This window comes from Chiloscyllium plagiosum, chromosome 12 (genome assembly GCF_004010195.1).
Source record: "Chiloscyllium plagiosum isolate BGI_BamShark_2017 chromosome 12, ASM401019v2, whole genome shotgun sequence".
NCBI lineage: Eukaryota > Metazoa > Chordata > Chondrichthyes > Orectolobiformes > Hemiscylliidae > Chiloscyllium > Chiloscyllium plagiosum.
The window spans coordinates 80958627-80980260 of NC_057721.1; the positions used below are offsets into that span (position 1 = coordinate 80958627).

Sequence of the window (21634 nt, forward strand, 5' to 3'; positions counted from 1 at the left end):
ATTCCTGAAGAAGGGCTTATGCCCGAAACGTCGATTCTCCTGCTCCTTGGATGCTGCTTGACCTGCTGCGCTTTTCCAGCAACACATTTTCAGCTCTGATCTCCAGCATCTGCAGTCCTCACTTTCTCCTTTAAAATTCTCATGATTGCTTTCCAATCCCTCTGCAGCCTTGTCCGTCTTTGCCTTGAACCTCCTGTCATCCTGTAACTCTCTGGTCTGTGAGCTCATTTTTAACTTTTAAGAAAAACTTGCCCTTTCCTAATTGGCCGGAGGGCAGTTAGGAGTCAGTGACATTGTCGGAACCACACGTAGGCCACACCAGGATATGATCAGCAGTTCCTTTCCGAAAGGATATTCGCAAGCCAGGTGTGATTTTACAACAATCAACATCATTCTGCTTTTAATTCCAGATTTACATTAAATTCAAATAACACCACCTGTCCCAGTGGGATTTGAACCAGGGTTCCCAGACCATTCACTGGGTCTTTAGATGAATAATCGATTAAGGAAACCACTATGCCAACTCCTCCCCAGGATATCGCAGTTACTCTCCAAACCTAGACTCTTGTGTGTCACTGATTTGGACTGGTGTTCATTATTGGCCCCAGTAGTCATGTCCATGAGTTTGGGTTGTCTCTTCTATTCTATCTCAAGGATACAAAAATAGGGCAGTACAGTGGCTCAGTGGTTAGCACTACTGCCTCGCAGTGCCAGGGACCTGGGTTTGCTTCCAGCCTTGGGTGACTGTCTGTGTGGAGTTTGCACATTCTCCCTGTGTCTGCGTGGGTTTCCTCCCACAGTTCAAAAATGTTTGGGTCAGGTGAATTGGCCATGCTAAATTTCCCATAGTGATAGGTGCATTAATTGGGAGTCGGTGAATGGGTCTGGGTGGGTTACTCTTCAGAGGGTTGTTGGGCTGAAGGGCCTGTTTCCACTAAATTCACCCACTTCAACAAGGGAAGGCTGAGGTGAGGAGATCATAAGATGTAGGAGCAGAAATTAGGCCATTCAGCCCATTGAGTCTGCCACGGCAGATACGTTTCTCAACACCATAAATGCCAGAGACACCTTCCATCCTATTCCTTGGGATGTTTCTCAGCCAGCTCATGGAGCTAAAGATCATGCCAGCCAGGTTCTTGGGTAGAGTTTCTGATAGGAGAAAGTGAGGACTGCAGATGCTGGAGATCAGGGTCAGAGTGTGATGCTGGAAAAGCACAACAGGTCAGGCAGCATCCGAGGAGCAGAAGAATCGATGTTTCAAGCATAAGCTCTTCACCAGGGATATTGGGGGGTCCCAAAGGGGCTGAGAAATAAATGGGAAGGGGGTGGGGCTGGGTGGAGTGTAACTGGGAATGCGATAGGTGGATGGAGGTGGAGGGGAATGGTGATAGGTCAGAGAGGAGGGTGGAGCGGATTGGTGGGAAGGAAGATGGACAGGTCAAAAAGGCGGTGCTGAGTTGGAGGGTTCAATCTGGGATAAGGTGGGGAGAGGGAAATCAGTGAAATCCAATGCCAAACCCTAACTACCTGACGCCTGGAGGAAGAAAATCTCATTTTCCGCCTCGTGACCCTCCAACCACACAGGATCAATGTTGATTTCACCAGTTTCCTCATTTCCTCTCTCCCCACTTTATCCCAAATCCAACCTTCCAACTCGGCACCGCCCTCTTGAACTGTCCCATCTGTCCATCTTCCTTCCCACCTATCCGCTCCACCTCTGCTCCAACCTATCACCTTCACTCCCACCTTCATCTATCTATCGCATTCCCAGTTACCTTCTTCCAGTCCCCAATCCCTCCCATTCATCTCTCAGCCACCTTGGACACCTCCGCATTCCTGATGAAGAGTTTATACCCAAAACATCGACAGTCCCATCTCTCGGATGCTGCTTTTTCAGTGCCATATGTTTTGAGAGTGACTGTGATTATCAGACCATCCCATGGTTTTTGTCTGTAACCCACCATATGTGCACATCAAAGCATCATTCTGATCTAAAGGTACACCACTAATCAGTTGCTTCCTCAAACAAATTCCCAACGAGAAATGTTTGGTCAAGGAAAGGGAAATGTTAGTTTTTGGTGAAGGAACGGGGATGTTGTTTTCTCTCTGCAGGGGGCCGTGGTGATGACATCTTCATGACTGGACCCGGGAGCAATAACAGCATCACGGAGCAGATCACGGACGTGGTGAAGCAACCAGCCTTCATTGCGGGCATCGGCGGAGCGTGCTGGGTCATTCTGATGGGCTTCAGCATCTGGCTGTACTGGCGCAGAAAGAAGAGGAAGGGACTCAGCAACTACGCAGGTGAGGGGATGGAGACGGTGCCCAGCTGCTTGGCGGAGTGCCAATACCCAGTGTCCGGGCAAAAGCTTGGCCATTGTTTTCAAGGAAGGACAATTGAGGAATGCAACCACAGCCGGGCACGAGAATGGGTAGCTTCACTTGGTGACCCGGGTGGCCTGGGGTGCCGATTGTACTCAGTCAGAGAGAGTTTCCCGACCATTGTAGAAACCACCTCGTTGATTAGTTCCCCCCGAACCGGGAAGTGTTGAGTTCCCTGAGAGACACAGCGCGATGAATGATGGGGGAGAAAGGCAGGTCTTCTCCCCTCACTGACAAGTAAGCAAGCCAACCCACCCCAGAATACTTTGTACAAGCCAATAGAGCTTGCAAATGGTGAAACTCGCTGCCTCCCTTCAATCAACCACCTCGTTTCAAACAATACAGGATCTTCCTCAAAGTTTAGAAACCTCCAGGAATAGGACACTATCAGCAACAGAAGGAATGCCTTTGTTAGATGTTGTATTGAATGACTGATGCTCCAGGTTAGAAGTTCCTGGTTTCTGATTTACTTTTGTGCTGATGGGCCATTGTGACGTTGGTTCTGAAAAGCCTTGGTTGGAGAGGGTGAGGAGGAGAGAGATCAGTCACGGTTGCTGCTCCCTTCTGGGCTGCTGCTTGTTGCGGGGGTCTGTGAGTGGGCCAGGGTCTCAGCTTGCTGCTGGAGTGATGCGACCCAGCCAGTGGCTCACCCAACAGCCCCAAATGGTCAGGACCTCCCATCAGGACCTGCAGACACTCTGAGGGGGTGCAGCCAATAGTTATGGATCTATTTCCGATTGAAAGTGAGGGTAAACAGTAAAGAAAGTGCAGAGACTGCAGGGAATGTTGCTGAATGAAAACAGGAGAGAATAATTTCACATTGTGCTATTCCGGTGCTCTGTGTCAGGTCTGTTTGTATTGGGGTATTTTATGTCATTTAAATTCATGCATGAGATGTGTGTGTCACTGGCTGGGCCCAGCATTTATTGCCCGTCCCTAGTTGCCCTTTGAGAAGGCGGGGGTGAGCTGCCTTCTTGAACTCTTGCAGTCCATGTGCTGTAGGTTGACCCACAATGCCCTTAGGGAGGGAATTCCAGGATTCTGACCCAGGGACAGTGAAGGAATGTTGTGATATTTCCAAGTCAAGATGGTGAATTGCAATGGGGGTGTTCCCATGTATCCACTGCCCTTGTACTTCTAGCTGGAAGTGGTTGTGGTTTTGGAAGGTGCTGTGTGAGGAGCATCAGGGAATTATGCAGAGCATCTTGAAGATATCACACACTACTGCTACTGTGCATCTGTAGTGACAGGAGTAAATGCAGAAGTTGGGGAATGTGCTGTGAATCCATTGAGCTGCTTTGTCCTGGATGGTCTCAATCTTATTGAGCGTTGTTGGAGCTGCACCCATCCAGGCAAATGGGGAGCATTCCATCACACCCCTGACTTGATTTGGAGATGCCAGTGTTGGACTGGGGTGTACAAAGTTAAAAATCACACAACACCAGGTTATAGTCCAACAGGTTTAATTGGAAGCACTAGCTTTCGGAACGACGCTCCTTCATCAGGTGGTAGACAACCTGTTGGACTATAACCTGGTGTTGTGTGATTTTTAACTTTGTACTCCTGACTTGTGCCTTGTCGATGGTGGACAGGCTTTGACGACTTTATTGGGCTGTGCAATCCCAATATTGTTGCTTTGTACTGGGGTCCTTGATACACACTGTAGGCTGGGGCAGGAGAATGCAAGGGCTCATGATATGGAGATGCTGCATGGAGTATTTGATGGTTTGCTGTGCTTTAGTAATCCTGACCCTGTTTGCTATAGATAGCGGGTTGGAAATGTGTTGCTGGAAAAGCGCAGCAGGTCAGGCAGCATCCAGGGAACAGGAGAATCGACGTTTCGGGCATAAGCCCTTCTTCAGGCTTATGCCTGAAACGTCGATTCTCCTGTTCCCTGGATGCTGCCTGACCTGCTGCGCTTTTCCAGCAACACATTTCCAGCTCTGATCTCCAGCATCTGCAGACCTCACTTTCTCCTCATAGATAGCGGGTTGTCAGTCACTGTAAATCTCTGCAGAGGCAGAAGTTTAAGCTGATTGAGAAAAGAGGGTAAAGTATTTGGAGAGGAATGCCAGAGTTGAGAGCCCATGTTCTGAATCATTGAGCTAACCTGTCTTCACTGAGGCACTCACAAACTTGGGCCGAATTTATCATCCAACACTTCCTCCTGCTTTCTGTCTCCCAACTAATCTTTCACTGGCATTTTGTAAAGAGCAAACTCTTTATTGCTGTCAATTAGTTTGTTTTCTATTCCCTGTGACTTGCTAATGATTGGAGAATGCCTGGATGCCAGCTCCCAGGGTACCCGCCTGCCGGGTGGTTGCTCCTTTAATTTTCTTTGTAACTCACGATCTTTTCTCTGCCTTCTCTGTGTTCTTTCTTGCAGTTCAGTCTTTCACCTTCACCCCGGCAGGTACTGTCCGTTTGTCCGTCTCTTGCATGCCATCGCAACGGAATGAGATAGCAAGTGGCTTGTGTTTTCCTCGCATGCTCCCATCCCCTGTCCGCCACCCATCCCGTCACCCGGGGCAGGGAGAGCTGGGGGTGGGGGGGGGGGGGGGAGAGGGCAGATACTCTGTCACCCAGTTAAGGCAGGATGGGTCAATCCAGACCGTACTGCTGTGTCGCCCAGTTGACCAGCTCCTCCTTCACCTCGATGATACGAGCTCTGTCTTTAACCACGTCAAGCTCTCTGCCGTTGGGTTTCAAGATTATAGTCCAACAGATTTAACTGGAAGCACTAGCTTTCAGAGCGCTGCTCCTTCATCAGGTGGTTGTGGAGTACACAATTGTAAGACACAGAATTTACAGCAAAAGTTTACAGTGTGATGTAACTGAAATTATATGCATTTCGTATGAAGGAAGTGAAATTATCATGATAATTCGAACAGATGAGAGACTTAACAAACAATCAAGGTATTTTTCAATGTATAATTTCAGTTACATCACACTGTAAACTTTTGCTGTAAATTCTGTGTCTTACAATCGTGTCCTTCACAACCAGCTGATGAAGGAGCGTCGCTCCGAAAGCTAGTGCTTCCAATTAAACCTGTTGGACTACAACCTGTGTTGTGTGATTTTTAACGTTGGTTATGCCCCCTAGCCCCTCCCTAAAAAGTGTAAGAGTGTCCGCCTGTGCTTGTGAGGCAAGGGGCAGACAAGGCAAGAACCTGGTGTCCTGTGGTGAGCTGGGAAGGGAAAGGGGGATAGTAAGTGGCTGAGTCAGAGGATGTCTTGGAATTTGAGACTCATGACAGAGAGAGAGAGGCAATCCAGACCCACAACAGTGAGGAGGGAGACCATTCAGAATGGAGGTGTAAATATATTACAGATGGAGCCCTTGTGACATTCATAGCTGAGGCGAATGTGACTGAGCTGGAGGCCATTTGGCCCCTTGAGCCTGGTTCTTCCACTATGAAAGACTGAGGAAGTGCTGTGAATCAGAGGTAGGAAATCCAGGGAATGGTTGGGGCCAGAACATTGAACGTTTTCAAGATGGGGTTAGATATAGTTCTAAGGGCTAAAGGGATCAAAGGGTATGGGGGAAAAACAGGAACAGGGGACTGAGTTGAATGAACAGCTATGGTCATATTGAATAGTGGAGTAGGCTTGAAGGGCCAAATGGCCTACTCCTGATTTCCATGTTACTATATTTTTTTGACACAGGGAATTCAGGAGAAACTGGGAGAGGACACAACACCACAGGGAATGGTTGAGATGAATAACATGGATATATTTGAGGAGAAAAATGACGAAGCAGAATGAGGGAGAAAACAGACAGAGGATAGTGTGGGAAAGCATGAGCATCTGCATGGATTTGTTGGGGCAAATGGCCTGTTTTGGTGATTTACTAATATGTGAGGCATCGTTCTGCTGATGAGATGCTAAATTAAGGGTCTGCTTGCCCACTCAGGTGCATCTCACACAAAGGGAAATGCTACCCATGTTTTGGAGCAATCTGAACCAAGACGTCACAGCCACAAAATGAGAGGGAAGTTAGGGATCCCAATTCCCACCAGCTGAGCAATAGCAACCCCAAACTTCCTGATACCTTCAAGCAGCCCTGACGGCTGAAGTCTAACTGCAGTGTTCAAAACTCAGGCTGTTTGGACTTTTTTTGTTGGGTAATGCTGTCAAGGGATGAGCAGCAGTGGTGAAGATAAATGGAGATAGCAGACAGATCAGTCAGAACCTTATTGATGGACAGAACAGGCTCAAGGGAATGAGTCAAGATTAGAGTGGTGCTGGAAAAGTACAGCAAGTCAGGAAATTCGATGTTTTGGGCAAAAGCTGTTCATCAGGAAGGTTTCCTGATGAAGGGCCTTTACCCAAAACGTTGATTTTCCTGCTTCTCGGATGCTGCCTGACCTGCTGTGCTCTCCCAGCACCACTCTAATCTTGACTCTAATCTCCGGCATCTGCCGTCCTATCCAGGGAATGAATGTCCCCTTTCTCATTCTGTTCACCTGGGTTTACATAAATGCAGCTCTGAGAAGCGAGGAAGCTGGTTCCAGGACCAGCAAGCAAGCTGGAATCTTTATCTGAAATAATTGCACATGATTACTCACAAGCTCCTGTGGGGATCTGATGTCTTTCCCAGGTCTGTCTGAGCTGATGCTCAATAAATGAAACCACAGATCTTCCTGAGCTGCAAGCTAAGCTGATCAGGACGTGACAAATACATACCACTGTTAGTCAAGTTGCTTTGAAAGTTGAAAATAATATCTCTCACTGGTTTTAATAGTTAGTTCAGTACTTTGTGCTTAATAGTGTAGTTTTTGCAATAACAGTAACATTGAGTGTTTAGATTATGAATAGCAATTAGTAGTCACCTATAACAAATTGCCACACTGCTCGTTTCAGAATGAGATATAAATGTGATTAAAGGATGAGGTAGATGGGAACTGCATCTCTTCCTCTATCAAAACAGAATCATTTTCAAGGTGATATCATGGTATTTTTAAACGTTTGTCTCTGCACAGAGGATAGTATTGATGTGGGGGTGTTTGAGATGTAGAGAGAGAGGTTTCCTCTGTATCTCACCCCGTGCTGTCCCTCTCCTGGGAATGTTTGATGGGGACAGTGTAGAGGGAGTGGGGAGTGTGGTGCTGGAAAAGCACAGCAGGTCAGGCAGCATCTGAGGAGCAGGAGAATCAACATTTTGGGCATTAGCCCTTCATCAGGATGCTGCCGGACCTGCTGTGCTTTTCCAGCACCACACTTTCAACTCTGATTTCCAGCATCTGCAATCCTCACTTTCTCCACGGTGTAGAGAGAGCCTTACTCTATATCTTCCCCTGTGCTGTCCCTGTCCTGGGAGTATTTGATGGGGACAGTGTAGAGGAGGCTTCACTCTGTATCTAACCCCATGCTGTCCCTGTCCTGGGAGTGTTTGATGGGGACAGTGTAGAGGGAGCTTTATTCTGTATCTAACGCTGTGCTGTCCCTATCCTGGGAGTGTTTGATGCAGACAGTATAGTGAGAGATTTACTCTGTATCTAACCACGTGCTGTCCCTGTTCTGTAATGGTTTGATGGGGACAGTGAGAGGGAGCTTTAATCTGTATCTAACCCTGTGCTGTCATAACTATGTTTGTGTCAATGAATGTATTCCTTTGCTCCCTACTAACATCCCTCAACAGAATGAGTCCCTCATATACATTCCTGTATTTTATATTTGATACGGATTTTTATTACCTTTTGCTCATTCATGTTTCTGCAAATAATAACCCTTTCTTTACAAGAATCTTGAGGTCAAGATAAATGCTTCAAGGAACCAGGTCCTGTACAGTGAGATTAAACATTACCCAGTCATTGTTGTTTGTTGCATATTCTTGATGTTATTCGAGGTCAGGGAGGATACAAGATATTAAATCCAAGCGGGAACTCAGGAGAAATGTCTTTACTCAGAGAGTGGTGATAATGCAGAACTCATGGAGTGAGTCAGGTGAAGCTCACAGATTAAGATGAAGTTGGAAGACCATGCGAGGGAGAAAGACGGGGTGGGCTGACACAAGGTGGAAGGAAGCTCCCTCACTCTTACTGGCTGCCATCAGGCCAATTGGAAGGAATTTCAGGCTGACCATCAACCTTTCTTGTCCATGTTATGACTCGCTGACATTTATAGCACAGAAAGAAGTCATTCAGCCCATCCAACTTACACCTGTCAATGAGGTTGTGGCTCCACCAATGCCAGTTTTCACCTTTTGGTCCTTAGCTCTGAAGGCTATGGCAACACAATCTAAATTTGGCTTAAACATCTCACAGGTTTGTCCCAACTCAATCAGCCTTTCAGTCAGTGAGTTCCAGACTCCCAGCACTGTCTGAATGACAACAGTCTCTCCTCAGCTCTCCTTGAAACTTTCTGTCTCTTCTACCTCGGCATCGTAGTTACTAACCCCTCCACTAATGCAAAAATCGCTCTCCTATCTGCATCTCCCATAACCTTATGCACCTCTTGCAACCTGCACTCCTCTGAGGAAAACATCTCCAGCTTATCCAATCTTTCCCCATAGCTCAGAGCCTCCCAAACAGCCAACATCCTGGTCAATCTCATCATCTCTTCAATCTCTTCCTTCCTTTAACATGGTGACCAGAACTGCACACAGAACATGGCCCAACCAGTTCCAGAGGAAACTCCCTGCTCTTGTCCTGTTGTGGGCCTCAGCTAATAAAGGCAAGTTCAAGATTAGAGTGGCGCTGGAAAAGCACAGCAGGTCAGGCAGCATCTGAGGAGCAGGAAAATCGACGTTACGGGCAAAAGCCTTCATCAGGAATCTGCTCCTCGGATGCTGCCTGACCTGCTGTGCTTTTCCAGCACCACTCTAATCTTGGACTCTGATCTCCAGCATCTGCAGTACCCACCTCTACCTAAATAAAGGCAAATATCTCACATGGCTTTCTATCGGCCTTACTCAGCTGCTGTGCTCCCTTCAGGGATCTGTACACACACCAAGATCCCACTGAGCTTCGGTATTTTCCAGGCTCCAGTCATTGGCCTTGTAGCTTCTTGTCTTGTTCACTCTCACCAATTACCTCACACTTTTCCAGGTTGAATTCCAAAGGTCACTATTCTGCCCACCCCATTCATACCTTTTATTGTTGCCCTCCTCACTATTTACCGCCTGACCAATTTTGGCATCATCTGCAAACTTTCTGATTAATTCCAAATCTTTAATGCATGCCTCACACAGCCCTCAGTATCTGCTTCCCCTTATCAATCTACATTCTAACCTTTATGTCCCTCGACATCTCAATGTTGGTTCCACTCTTTGTCTCGTCAGGAACATATTTGACCTTTAGCTTGTTCTTTTCCCCCATGAGTGCCCCCTACTGCCCTGACATGTTAATGCAGATTCTATGTTCAACACGTCTCGGTGTGGGTCTTGAAGCCAGACCTTCTGGCTCAGAGGCAACGATGCTACCCACTGCACCACCAGGAGGTTTACGTTGGCCGATAAACACTGACATTGAGACTGAATATACTGGCTAATTGTAGCTTCAAGAGACAAAATAACTGGAATTCAAAGTTGACAAGCAAGACGCTGGAAGAACACAGCAAGCCAGGCAGCATCAGGAGGTGGAGAAGTCAACGTTTCGGGTGTAACCCTTCCTCAGGACTGGGGGTGGGTTAATACCCGAAACAGTGACTTCTCCACCTCCTGATGCTGCCTGGCTTGCTGTGTTCTTCCAGCCTCCCAGTGCTGCCAGGCTGGATGTGTTTGTCCAGCCTCCTGCTTGTCTGATTGTAGCTTCAAGCCTACCCAATTACTGACAGAAATCAGAGTGGGAAATCCAGTTTAACAATACGCCACTCCACGCGTTACTGAGATAAGGAACAGGAAAGAACCTGCAGTTCAGGCAGCCACTGTGGAGAGAAACAGAGTTAACCTTTCAGGTCAATGGCATTTCATCAGATCTCTTCACAGAAGATTTTTTTTAACCCTGAAACTGTTAAAATTTAATGATTTTTTTAAATAAAAAGATTGTTGAGGACCGATGTGATTTAAAAGGAAATTCCAGCCATCATTCTGCAAGCCGTTCCTTCATCATTGTCTTTAGGACAGCACAACACTTTCATGTCACAGTATCTGTGGATAGCTCCCTCTTCTGATGTGTAATTGTACTGTATAAATTAGACAGAGAGGCTGGCATGTGGCCTGTTTTAGTGTTGGTATTGTGTCATTACACTGAAATCACCAGCCATGCTGATAAACTGTGCCTTGACTGGCCCAACTAATTGCGCAAGCATCAAAAGGAAAACGTCTAATGATTTAAACTAGATTTTTAAAATTCATTCAAGGGATGTTCGTTTCACTGGCTCAATCAATGGGTGGCACGTGGCACAGTGGTTAGCACTGCTGCTTCACAGCGCCAGAGACCTGGGTTCAATTCTCGCCAGTCTGCACATTCTCCTCGTGTCTGCGTGAGTTTTCTCCATGTACTCTGGTTTCCTCCCACAGTCCAAAGATGTGCAGGTGAGGTGAATTGGCCATGCTAAATTGCCGACAGTGTTAGGGGAATGGGTCTGGGTGGGTTACGCTTCGCCTTGAACTTGTTGGGCCGAAGGGCCTGTTTCCACACTGTAAGTAATCTAATCTAATCTAAAACTAGCATTTATTGCCCGTCTCTATAATGTTTCAGAGGGTAGTTAAGATCCAGCCACATTGTTGTGGGTCTGGAGTCACATGAGGCCAAATGGGTAGGTGTGGCAGTTTCCTTCCATAAAAGACATTAGTGAAACTGACAGGTTTTACCAAGCAGAGGTGCATTTACATAGCACCCATCATGACCCCAAGATGTCCCATAGTGTTTTATAGCTGAAGAAATCTTTGTGAAGTTTAGTCACTTACAGGATGCATCAGCTGGATGTGACAATGTGATCACCACCAGTTCATCTTCATGAAGTTGGTTTCTTAAATATTGGTCCAGAACACAGGCCACATTCTTCATCCGGAAGCACCATGGGTTTTTTTTATAGTCGCCAGATAGAAGCAGATGGGGCAACAGTTCTAGGTTTCACCTGAACCACGGCACCTCTGACTGGGCCGCACGCCCTCAGTGCAGCGCTGCAGAGGGTCAGTATTACTCCTCCAGGGTTTCGTAGTGAGACTTTATGCATCAGGGCTGGCTGTATTTGTGCTCCTCCTCCAGCTCCTGATCAAAACGCTGTCTGCTCCAGTCAGTTTAGTGCGCAAGCCAGGCTCTCAGTCAGGGAGACTCCTGGATGAGCCCCCACCTTGCCATCTTGTTGAGGTGGGAGCTGAACGTACTCAAGAGATACTGTTGGTTCTTGACTTAGAATCATAGAGTCACAGAGTTATACTGCAAGGAAACAGACCGTTCTATGCAACTCATCCACACCGACCAGATATCCAAAATGAATCTCGTTCCATTTGCTAGCACTTGGCCCATATCCCTCTAAACCCTTCTTGTTCATATACCCATCCAGATGTCTTTTAAATGCTGTAATTGTACGAGCCTCCACCACATCCTCTGGCAGCTCATTCCATACACGTACCACCCTCTGTGTGAAAAAGTTGCCCCTTAGATCACTTTTATATCTTTCCCCTCCAACCCTAAAGCTATGCCTCTAGTTTTGGACTCCCCCACCTCAGGGAAAATACCTTGTCTATTTACTGTATCCATGCCCCTCATGATTTTATAAACGTCTATAAGGTCACCCTTCAGCCTCTGATGCTCCAGAGAAAACAGCCCCAGCCTGTTCAGCCTCTCCCTGCAGCTCAAATCCTCCAACCCTGGCAACATCCTTGTAAATTTTCTCTGACTTCTAACCAACAATCACAAATCAACAGAATAATGACTGTGATAATTTCCATGAAGTTAAAATGAGATTTTCTCGTAAGTAAAAAAGATTATGGATTACATTTTAAGAGGCACACTCCAGACAGAGGTCTTAATTTCAAACAGATAACTGATGCAAAGGAAGACTTAACATTGTTTTAATATTTGTGTTTTTGTGGATGACGTGACACACTGAAGAATTACTTAATTAAGTCTCAATCTCTTTCTGTCTGTTTCTTTTCACATGCTGCTGGAAAAATAAAGTAACATTCCAACGTGTAGATGGAGGAATAATGAGTAATGGAAGGTAAGATAAATTGAAGCGAAGACCTTCATTGTTAGATCTGACTATCAGAGCCTCTCTATCGAGGGGTCAGTCAGTCATACAGAGACAGGACCGTACTATCGAGGGGTCAGTCAGTCACCCAGAGACAGGGCCGCACTATCGAGGAGTCAGTCAGTCACACAGACACAGGGCCGTAATATCGAGGGGTCAGTCAGTCACCCAGAGACAGGGCCGCACTATCGAGGAGTCAGTCAGTCACACAGAGACAGGGCCGCACTATCGAGGAGTCAGTCAGTCACACAGACACAGGGCCGTAATATCGAGGGGTCAGTTAGTCAGCCAGAGATAGGGCCGCACTATCGAGGAGTTAGTCAGTCACACAGTGACAGAGTTGCACTATCGAGGAGTCAGTTAGTCACACAGTGACAGAGTTGCACTATCGAGGAGTCAGAAAGTCACACAGTGACAGGGTTGCACTATCGAGAAGTCAGTCAGTCACACAGTGACAGGGTTGCATTCTCAAGGGGTTAGTCAGTCACTCACACAGTGACAGGGCCGCACTATCGAGGGGTCAGTCAGTCAGTCACACAGTGACAGGGCCGCACTATCGAGGGGTCAGTCAGTCAGTCACACATTGACAGAGTTGCAATATCGAGGAGTCAGTCAGTCACACAGAGACAGGAACACATTATCGATGGGTCAGTTGGTCAGTCACACAGAGACAGGGCCACACTATCAAGGGGTCAGTCAGACAGTCACACAGAGACAGGGCCGCACTATCGAGGGATCAGTCAGTCAGTCACATAGAGACAGGGCCGCACTATTGAGGGGTCAGTCCATCAGTCAGTCACACAGAGACAGGACCGCACTATCAAGGGGTCAGTCAGTCAGTCACACAGAGACAGGGCTGCACTATCGAGGGGTCAGTCAGTCAGTCACACAGAGACAGGGCCGCACTATCGAGGGGTCAGTAAGTCAGTCACACATTGACAGAGTTGCAATATCGAGGAGTCAGTCACACAGAGACAGGAACGCATTATCGATGGGCCAGTCAGTCAGTCAGTCACACAGAGACAGGGCCGCACTATCAAGGGGTCAGTCAGTCAGTCACACAGAGACAGGGCCGCACTATCGAGGGGTCAGTCAGTCAGTCACATAGAGACAGGGCCACATTATTGAGGGGTCAGTCAGTCAGTCGTACAGACACAGGGCTGCACTATTGAGGGGTCAGTCAGTCAGTCAGTCAGTCGTACAGACACAGGGCTGCACTATTGAAGGTTTAAGCCCTGATGTAGTGTCACACCTCACAGCAGAATATCCCATTGTCAGGTCACCCGCACAGAGACAGACAGAGCCATTGCAGAAACCTGTTTGCTGAGAAGCTTTAGCTGTGAATCTGAGAGAAGTTTAAAAAGGATTGAGTTTCCTTTGCAGGATAGAAAACAGTTCATGTCTGAGGAAGCCTTGGAGGGATTTTACAAAACCCATCAAACTGTTTAATGTCTGTCATATGTGAGGAAGGAAATTCTGTTGAAATGTCGTGCTCACTTACTGCAGAGATGTTAGCCGTATTCATGAGGTATTAGTCAACAATGATTCTAGTGATTCACATTTCTTATTGGCCGCCTTTAAATTGCCTTGAATCCCCAATTACACTGAATCGATCACAGAGTAAATGGCTCAGAGATGATGAATTGGTTGGACATTGGTTGTGTGCATTTGTGAAGACAGTCGATTCAGATTGATGAAGGGATTGCTGTAGGATCTGATGGAATGCTGTCTTTTGTCGCTCTGCTGACTGTGACCAGCCACAGCAGCAGGATTTCCCATTCCCCATCTCCAATGCTTCACCGTCGGTGAGTGCACCTTCAATTGACCGGGCTCCAAACTCTGCAATCCCCTCCGCTACACTCTCCACTTCTCTCTTAAAACCTTTATGGTTGATGAACGTTTTGGTTATGTTACCTAGCGTCAGCTTACATAGCTCAGAGTGAGGCATTTTCCCTCCAATAAAACATAGACCATAGAACACAGGAGCAGGAGGGGGCCATTCAGCCCTTTGAGCCTGCTCCACCATTCAATATGATCCTGGCTGATTATCCAACTCAGTCCCCTGTTCCCACTTCTCCCCTATACCCTTTCACTCTAAGAGCTCCTGATCTAACTGAAGCAGCCACTTGCATTGTGTTATGTTGCAGGACAAATAGAAATGCAGACTGTAAATGATCATTCAGGAGTGGGTGTTCGTTAATGTACTGGCCGGAGTTCTGAGCTGTTCTCAATGTGTCACAGGGCTGCCTCTTTCTAGTACAGGAGGAGCACGGGGCGAGGGGAGGGAGTCTATCAAATTGGGGCCCAAGAAGTTCCTGAACTATATTCATAGAATGGAACAAAATCCCTACAGTGTGGAAACAGGCCATTTGGCCCAACAAGGGAGAGAGTTGTTACTCAGAGAGTTGTGAATGTATGGAGTGCGTTGCTAGCTGTGGTGGTGGTGGAAGCAGAGTCATTAGGGACATTTAAGCGACTTTGGATTAGTGGTGCTGGAAGAGCACAGCAGTTCAGGCAGCATCCGAGGAGCAGCGAAATCGACGTTTCTAGTGCAGTCGATTTTGCTGCACCTCGGATGCTGCCTGAACTGCTGAGTTCTTCCAGCACCACTAATCCAGAATCTGCAGTCATTGTTTTTACATTTAAGCAACTGCTGGACATGCACATGGATAGCAGTGAGTTGAGGGGTGCTTAGGTTATTTTATTTTAAATTACAACACTGTGGGCCAAAGGGCCTGTTCTGTGCTGTATGTTCTAAGTCCACCCCAACCCTCCGAAGAGTAACCCACCCAGACCCATTCCCCTACGTTTACCCCTGACTAGTGCACCTAACCTGCAGGCACATTCCCGAACAGTATGGGCACGGTTAATCCGCCAAACCTGCACATCTTTGGATTGTGGGGGAAAACCGGAGCACCTAAAGGGGGCTCCGCACAGACACGGGGAGAATGTACAAACTCCACACAGATAGTTACCCGAGGCTGGAATTGAACCCGGGACCCTGGTGCTGTAAGACTGCAGTGCTAACCACTGAGCCACCGTACCATCTAACTCCATAGTCTGGAAATGGAAGATACGGATCGGCTTAAACCAAATCGACTGTCATAGAGTCACAGAGCACGGAAATAGATCCTTCGGTCCAACCAGTCCGTGCTGACCATACTCCCAAACTAAAGTAGTCCTGTGAATGGGATGGAAATGTGTTGCTGGAAAAGCGCAGCAGGTCAGGCAGCATCTAGGGAACAGGAGAATCGACGTTTCGGGCATTAGCCCTTCTTTCCAGCAACACATTTCCATCTCTGATCTCCAGCATCTGCAGACCTCACTTTCTCCTCAAAGATAGTCCTGTAAATGGCCCAAGGTCTTTAGCTCCCAGGCTTCTCCTTACAATCTTTCTTAAACAAAGGCCCAACACTCACACCTCCTGCAGTCATCAGGCACCTCGCATGTGATTGCCGATGATACAAATAGTTCTGCTGGGGCCCTGCAATTTCCTCCCTAACTTCCCACAGTGTCCTGGGGTACACTTGATCAGGTGTGGACAGCAAGATCCCGCGGAGAAGTCCTGAAGGATCACAGCTGTCACTGACCCCAGCGACAAAGGGTCAGATCAGCACTGGCTGTACAGACCTTGGAAATAAAACAGAAAGCACTGGAGGAGCTCAGCAGGTCTGGCAGGGTGAGAGTTAATGTTTCAAATCCGATACGACTCTTACTCAGATGGCACTTTGGGTTGACCTGAGACTGGGGTTGATGCTATATAAATGCAAGTCTTTCTTCCTTTTCCTCCAGTTATTTATGTATTCACATTGCCAGTATTTCTCTTCTCCTGCCACTGAGTTTCCCTGGGGGTGGGGGGAAGTTGTATATGCCAGCCCCTAGCAGCCACCATAATACTGAGGCACATGGGAGCACCAAGCAGGAAGTAGGAACGTACATTGCCGTAGCACCTTCCATGATTACAGGATAGTCCAAAGTAATTTGTATCCGATGAAGTATAGCAGGGTCCTCATTGTCTTGCAACAAACACAGCCTTCAACAAGTGCAAATCAAGATCCCACAAATAGAAATCAGATTTGAGTGACCGAGTGTAGGGACAAGGGCCAGAGGCTGGGGAGAACCACCCATTCCAAATATCACATCCAAACCGAAAGGCAGCCCCTCTGACCGGGCAGAACTCACTGCCCCACTCACTCACTTCCCACTCCGTGCCCCACTCCCCACTCCTCACTCACTGCCCAATCCCCACCCCCTACTCCCTATCCCACTCCCTACCTCACTCCACATTCATTCCATGATCACGACCTCACTCCTCACTGAATCGTGACTTCTATTTACCAAAGTCCTCCAACAAGAGGATCCTAAGAGTGCGGTGGATGCTGGGACATTGAGTAACTTTAATGAGGAAGCAGACAGTTTTTTTAATCAATAATGGGTTGAAGGGTAATGGAAAGTGGAGTTGAGGTTGAGGTGAAATCAGCCATGATCGTATTCAATGGTGGAGCAGGCTTGAGGGGCTGAATGGCCTTTAGTTGCTTTTAGTCCTTTATGTTCTTATCAAGGTATCAGGGAAGAAATGTACAGTGTAAGAGCCAGACAATCCTTTTGGACCCATTCTGACATTACGGCCTGTCTGAAACTGCAGCCTGAGTGGACCATGAAGGTGCAGCACTCCCAGTTTTACAACACACTGCTGACATTTCCAAAGAGACAGAAATGTCTTTGAGTTCCAAGAGACTGAACAGGGTCCTGGTGAGGTAGGGATGGTTTAACCTGTCAGGTGATGTTTTTTGTTGATGTTGTGTTGCTCACATTGCAGCAGACCGGGCCTGTTGAATCCGGGAGAGACGAGCTATCCATGGCTAGCTGACTCCTGGCCAGCCACCAGCCTGCCAATAAACGGGAGCAGCAATGGACCCTCTGACCTTGGAGACCTTGGAGGCATGGGGAACTTCAATCGGGCAGGTGAGTCACTCCAGTGAGGATCTGTACTGCTTCACCATGGCAGCCATCTTTATCGAGATGTCCCAAATGCAGGAGGACTGAGGTTCCTCCTTGGGGTAACCCATGGGAATTCAAAATGGGAAAATACTACTTACTAGGGCAAAGAAAGTACAAGTTCTCGTGAGGATCAGTGCAGCAGAAGGTGCTGACCTCAGCATCTTTGCGGCAGGAGTGTTAAAGTGGGACTAGTGTCAGGAGTGATTTATTTTTGGTGATACAAACCTGATGGTCTGAAGGGTCTCGTCAGTACCACGTGGTTCTGTGAACCGATGGCCTTAGCTGTGAATGGGGCTTAAGCCGCTCAGAATACCACACCCGAGATCAGACTTGATCTGATTGAGGTGAATTAAATAATTAAGGGACAGGGTAGAGATGAGATTGCGGAGTACTTGGAAGTGTCGGGTAAAACAGGGCAGAGCCAGCACAGCTTTGTCAAGGGGAGGTAACACCTATAAATCTGTTGGAATTCTTTGAGGAGATAAAGAGCAAGTTAGAGAAAGGAGAGCCCATGGATATGAATAGATAGATTCCCTACAGTATGGAAACAGGCCCTTCAGCCCAACAAATCCATACCGATCCTCTGAAAGTAACCCACTCAGACCCATTTCCCTCTGACTAAGTTACCTAATGTTATGGACAATTTAGACAATAGACAATAGGTGCAGGAGTAGGCCATTCTGCCCTTCGAGCCTGCACCACCATTCAATATGATCATGGCTGATCATTCCTAATCAGTATCCTGTTCCTGCCTTATCTCCATAACCCTTGATTCCACTATCCTTGAGAGCTCTACCCAACTCTTTCTTAAATGAATCCAGAGACTGGGCCTCCACTGCCCTCTGGGGCAGAGCATTCCACACAGCCACCACTCTCTGGGTGAACAAGTTTCTCCTCATCTCTGTCCTAAATGATCTACCCCGTATTTTTAAGCTGTGTCCTCAGGTTCGGTACTCACCCATCAGCGGAAACATGTTTCCTGCCTCCAGAGTGTCCAATCCTTTAATAATCTTATATGTCTCAATCAGATCCCCTCTCAGTCTTCTAAACTCAAGGGTATACAAGCCCAGTCGCTCCAGTGTAAGGTAATCCCACCATTCCAGGAATTGACCTCGTGAACCTACGCTGCACTCCCTCAATAGCCAGAATGCCTTTCCTCAAATTTGGAGACCAGAACTGCACACAGTACTCCAGGTGTGGTCTCACCAGGGCCCTGTACAGCTGCAGAAGAACCTCTTTGCTAATCTAAAGAACCTCTTTAATATGGCCAATTCACTTGACGTGAACATTTTTGGACTGTGGGAGGAAACCAGAGCACACCCACACAGACATGGGGAGAATGTGCAAACTCCACACAGACAGTCACCCAAGGCTGGAATTGAACTTGGGACCTGGCGCTGTGAGGTAGCAGTGCTAATCACTGAGCCAGATGTGATGCCCAGAAGGCCTTGGACAAGGTGCCACACATGAAGCTGCTAAAGAAGAGCCTGTGGTGTTAGGGGTAAGGTACTGACATGGATAGAGGATTGGCTGACTGGCAGAAGGCAGAGAGTGGGGATAAAGGGGTCTTGAACAGGATGGCAGCCAGTGATTAGTGGCATTCTGCAGGGGTCAGTGTTGGGACCACAACTATTCTAAAATAGATTGCCTCACATGCAATTCTTGCAGCAGGAAGACCACATCCAGCTTCAAGACCCCAGCAGCTGCAGAAAGTTAAAACTGAAAACTCTGGTTCTGTGAGAGCTTGACTCCACCCATTCAGGCTGCTTCTATTGTTCCAACTTTAAAAAAAAACCCAAGGCCTCACAAACTGTTTACTTGATTGGCTTTGAGCAGATCGCTCTATACCTCTGTCTTAACCTCTCATAAAAAAAGGAAAACATATACCTTTCAAAGCCATTGTACTATCACTCTAAAATATTGCCAAATATGGGTTATTATGATTTAACTTCCATAAACTGATTGTTATATTTCAGATCTTGCATGGAATAAATTAAAATATTTTTAAAACAGGGCAAATATTAAACCTAAAATGGGTGTTAATACCTGATCACAGTTTGAGGCAAGTCTTAAGCCCTTACAAATAAACAAAACTGAAATTATCCCATTATTGAGAAACAAAAACACAAGCTAACTGAGTCAGCACCACCTGTTTCAAATTCCACTTGAATGATAATTTCACATAGTGAGAGGTGACAGGCTCCCTTATGGGTTAGTGAGCTTAAAAAGACACTGGAACCAGACTTAGGAATATATAAACAAACTGTCTTTCTGGGTCGATTTTGTTTAGGCTAGCACAGAAGACAAAGTGTCCAATCAGCCAAGGTCAATTGAATGGCAGAGCAAGGCTCGAGTGGCCGAATGGCATATTTCTGTTCCTGTTTCGTCTGGTTTTAGAAGTCATCAAAGATTACAGTCTGGGAGATGCATGAGACCAGAATTGGAGGAGTGCAGTGATCGCGGAGGGTTGTAGAGCTGATGGAGGTTGTGTGGGGCATGGGTGCAGTCGAGTGGAAATCTCAGCTATGTGATGAGAATTCTGATTGCCGCCTGCTAATGAGAATCCTCTTGTGTGACTCTGTGTTGCTTTTCAATACAAACGATGGATTTATTCAGTGGATTGTGAAGGATATTCTGTATATCCGAACTGCAGACCACAAAGTGTATTGTCTCACCTGTTACTTCATGATGGCAGCACTGTGGCACAGTGGTCAGCACTGCTGCCTCACAGCACCAGGCTCCCAGGTTCAATTCCAGCCTCGGGCGACTGTCTGTGTGAAGTTTGCACATTCTCCCCATGTCTGCGTGGGTTTCCTCCCACAATCCAAAGATGTGCAGGTCAGGTGGATTGGCCATGCTAAATTGCTCATAGTGGTAGGCGCATTAGTCAGAGGGAGATGGGTCGGGGTGGGTTACTCTTCGGAGGGTTGGTGTGGACTTGTTGGGCTGAAGGGCCTGTTTCCACACTGTAGGGAATCTAATCTAAAAGTGGGTGGCACAGTGGTTAGCACTGCTGCCTCGTAGCGCCAGAGACCTGGGTTCAATTCCCACCTCGGGAAACTATCTGTGTGGAGTTTGCACATTCTCCCCCTGTCTGTGTGGGTTTCTTCCCACAGTCCAAAGATGTGCAGGTTAGGTGAATTGGCCATGCTAAATTGCCCGTAGTGTTAGGTGTAGGGCAATGGGTCTAGGTGGGTTACTCCTCAGAGGGTCGGTGTGGACTTGTTGGGCCGAAGGGCCTGTTTCCACACTATAAGTAACCTAATTCTACATGGGTCCTGAAGCTCAGGATGACACATTTATTTTTCATGTTGAACATGCGGCTATTTGTGGTCTTCCTTACAGATCATTGACGAGCTGTACATTTCTCTCCCTCTTTCTTTCTGCCCCCCACCTCTCTCTCTCTCTCTCTCTCCTGTCTCTCACTTCCACCCCACCCTTCTCTCCCGAAGCAGCAGGTCAGGGGGAGAAGTCAGGTACCATGCTGTCAGACAGCGCCATTTACAGTAGCATTGATGTCACCACCAAAACCAGCTTCAACAGCCCGGGCCAGGTCACACAGACCACCCCCTACGCCACCACCCAGCTCCTGCATTCCAGTAGCATCCAAGAGCTGGCTGTGGACCTCCCCGAACCTCAGTGGAAGGCGTCCATCCAAGCGAAGCCAGACCTGACCAGCTGTGGGTACTCACTACCAGACCAGAGCAAGTTTAATAACGGTGAGTGGGAGGATGGTACCGTCTGGGGTAAGTGCGCACTGGCTACATGTGCTGGTTTACTTGAGAGACAAACTAAACGCCTTTAACTGTCTATTGACGAGCAAGTGTCACCATCGGGACCATGGTTTTGAATGCAGAACTATAAAACAATCTATTTAACTTGGATTTATAATCCGGTTTTAACTGACTTTTCTTCATGTGACAAATCAGTCAGCTGATTGAATTTTGATTAATTGACCCACATTTCTCCCCTCTCTCTCAATAACTCCTGATCGCTTCATCCCCCACAACCCACAATCCCACAGACCCTCCTTCTCCCCATATCCCCCAATCCTTACTCTCTCCCCATATTCCCCAATCTCCATCCTCCCCATATCCCCAAACCCCACCCC

At 47.4% G+C, this 21634-nt stretch overlaps 1 protein-coding gene across 1 annotated transcript in view; it reads left to right on the forward strand.

Annotated features, from left to right (window-relative positions):
- Positions 1-21634, forward strand: part of robo2 (roundabout, axon guidance receptor, homolog 2 (Drosophila)) — a 977511-nt gene that overhangs the window by 913495 nt on the left and 42382 nt on the right. The window contains exons 20-24 of the mRNA XM_043700204.1: positions 2113-2304; positions 4769-4795; positions 12450-12492; positions 17342-17487; positions 20976-21242. Coding sequence (XP_043556139.1) covers positions 2113-2304; positions 4769-4795; positions 12450-12492; positions 17342-17487; positions 20976-21242 — 675 coding nt within the window. The remainder of the gene's footprint in view (positions 1-2112; positions 2305-4768; positions 4796-12449; positions 12493-17341; positions 17488-20975; positions 21243-21634) is intronic.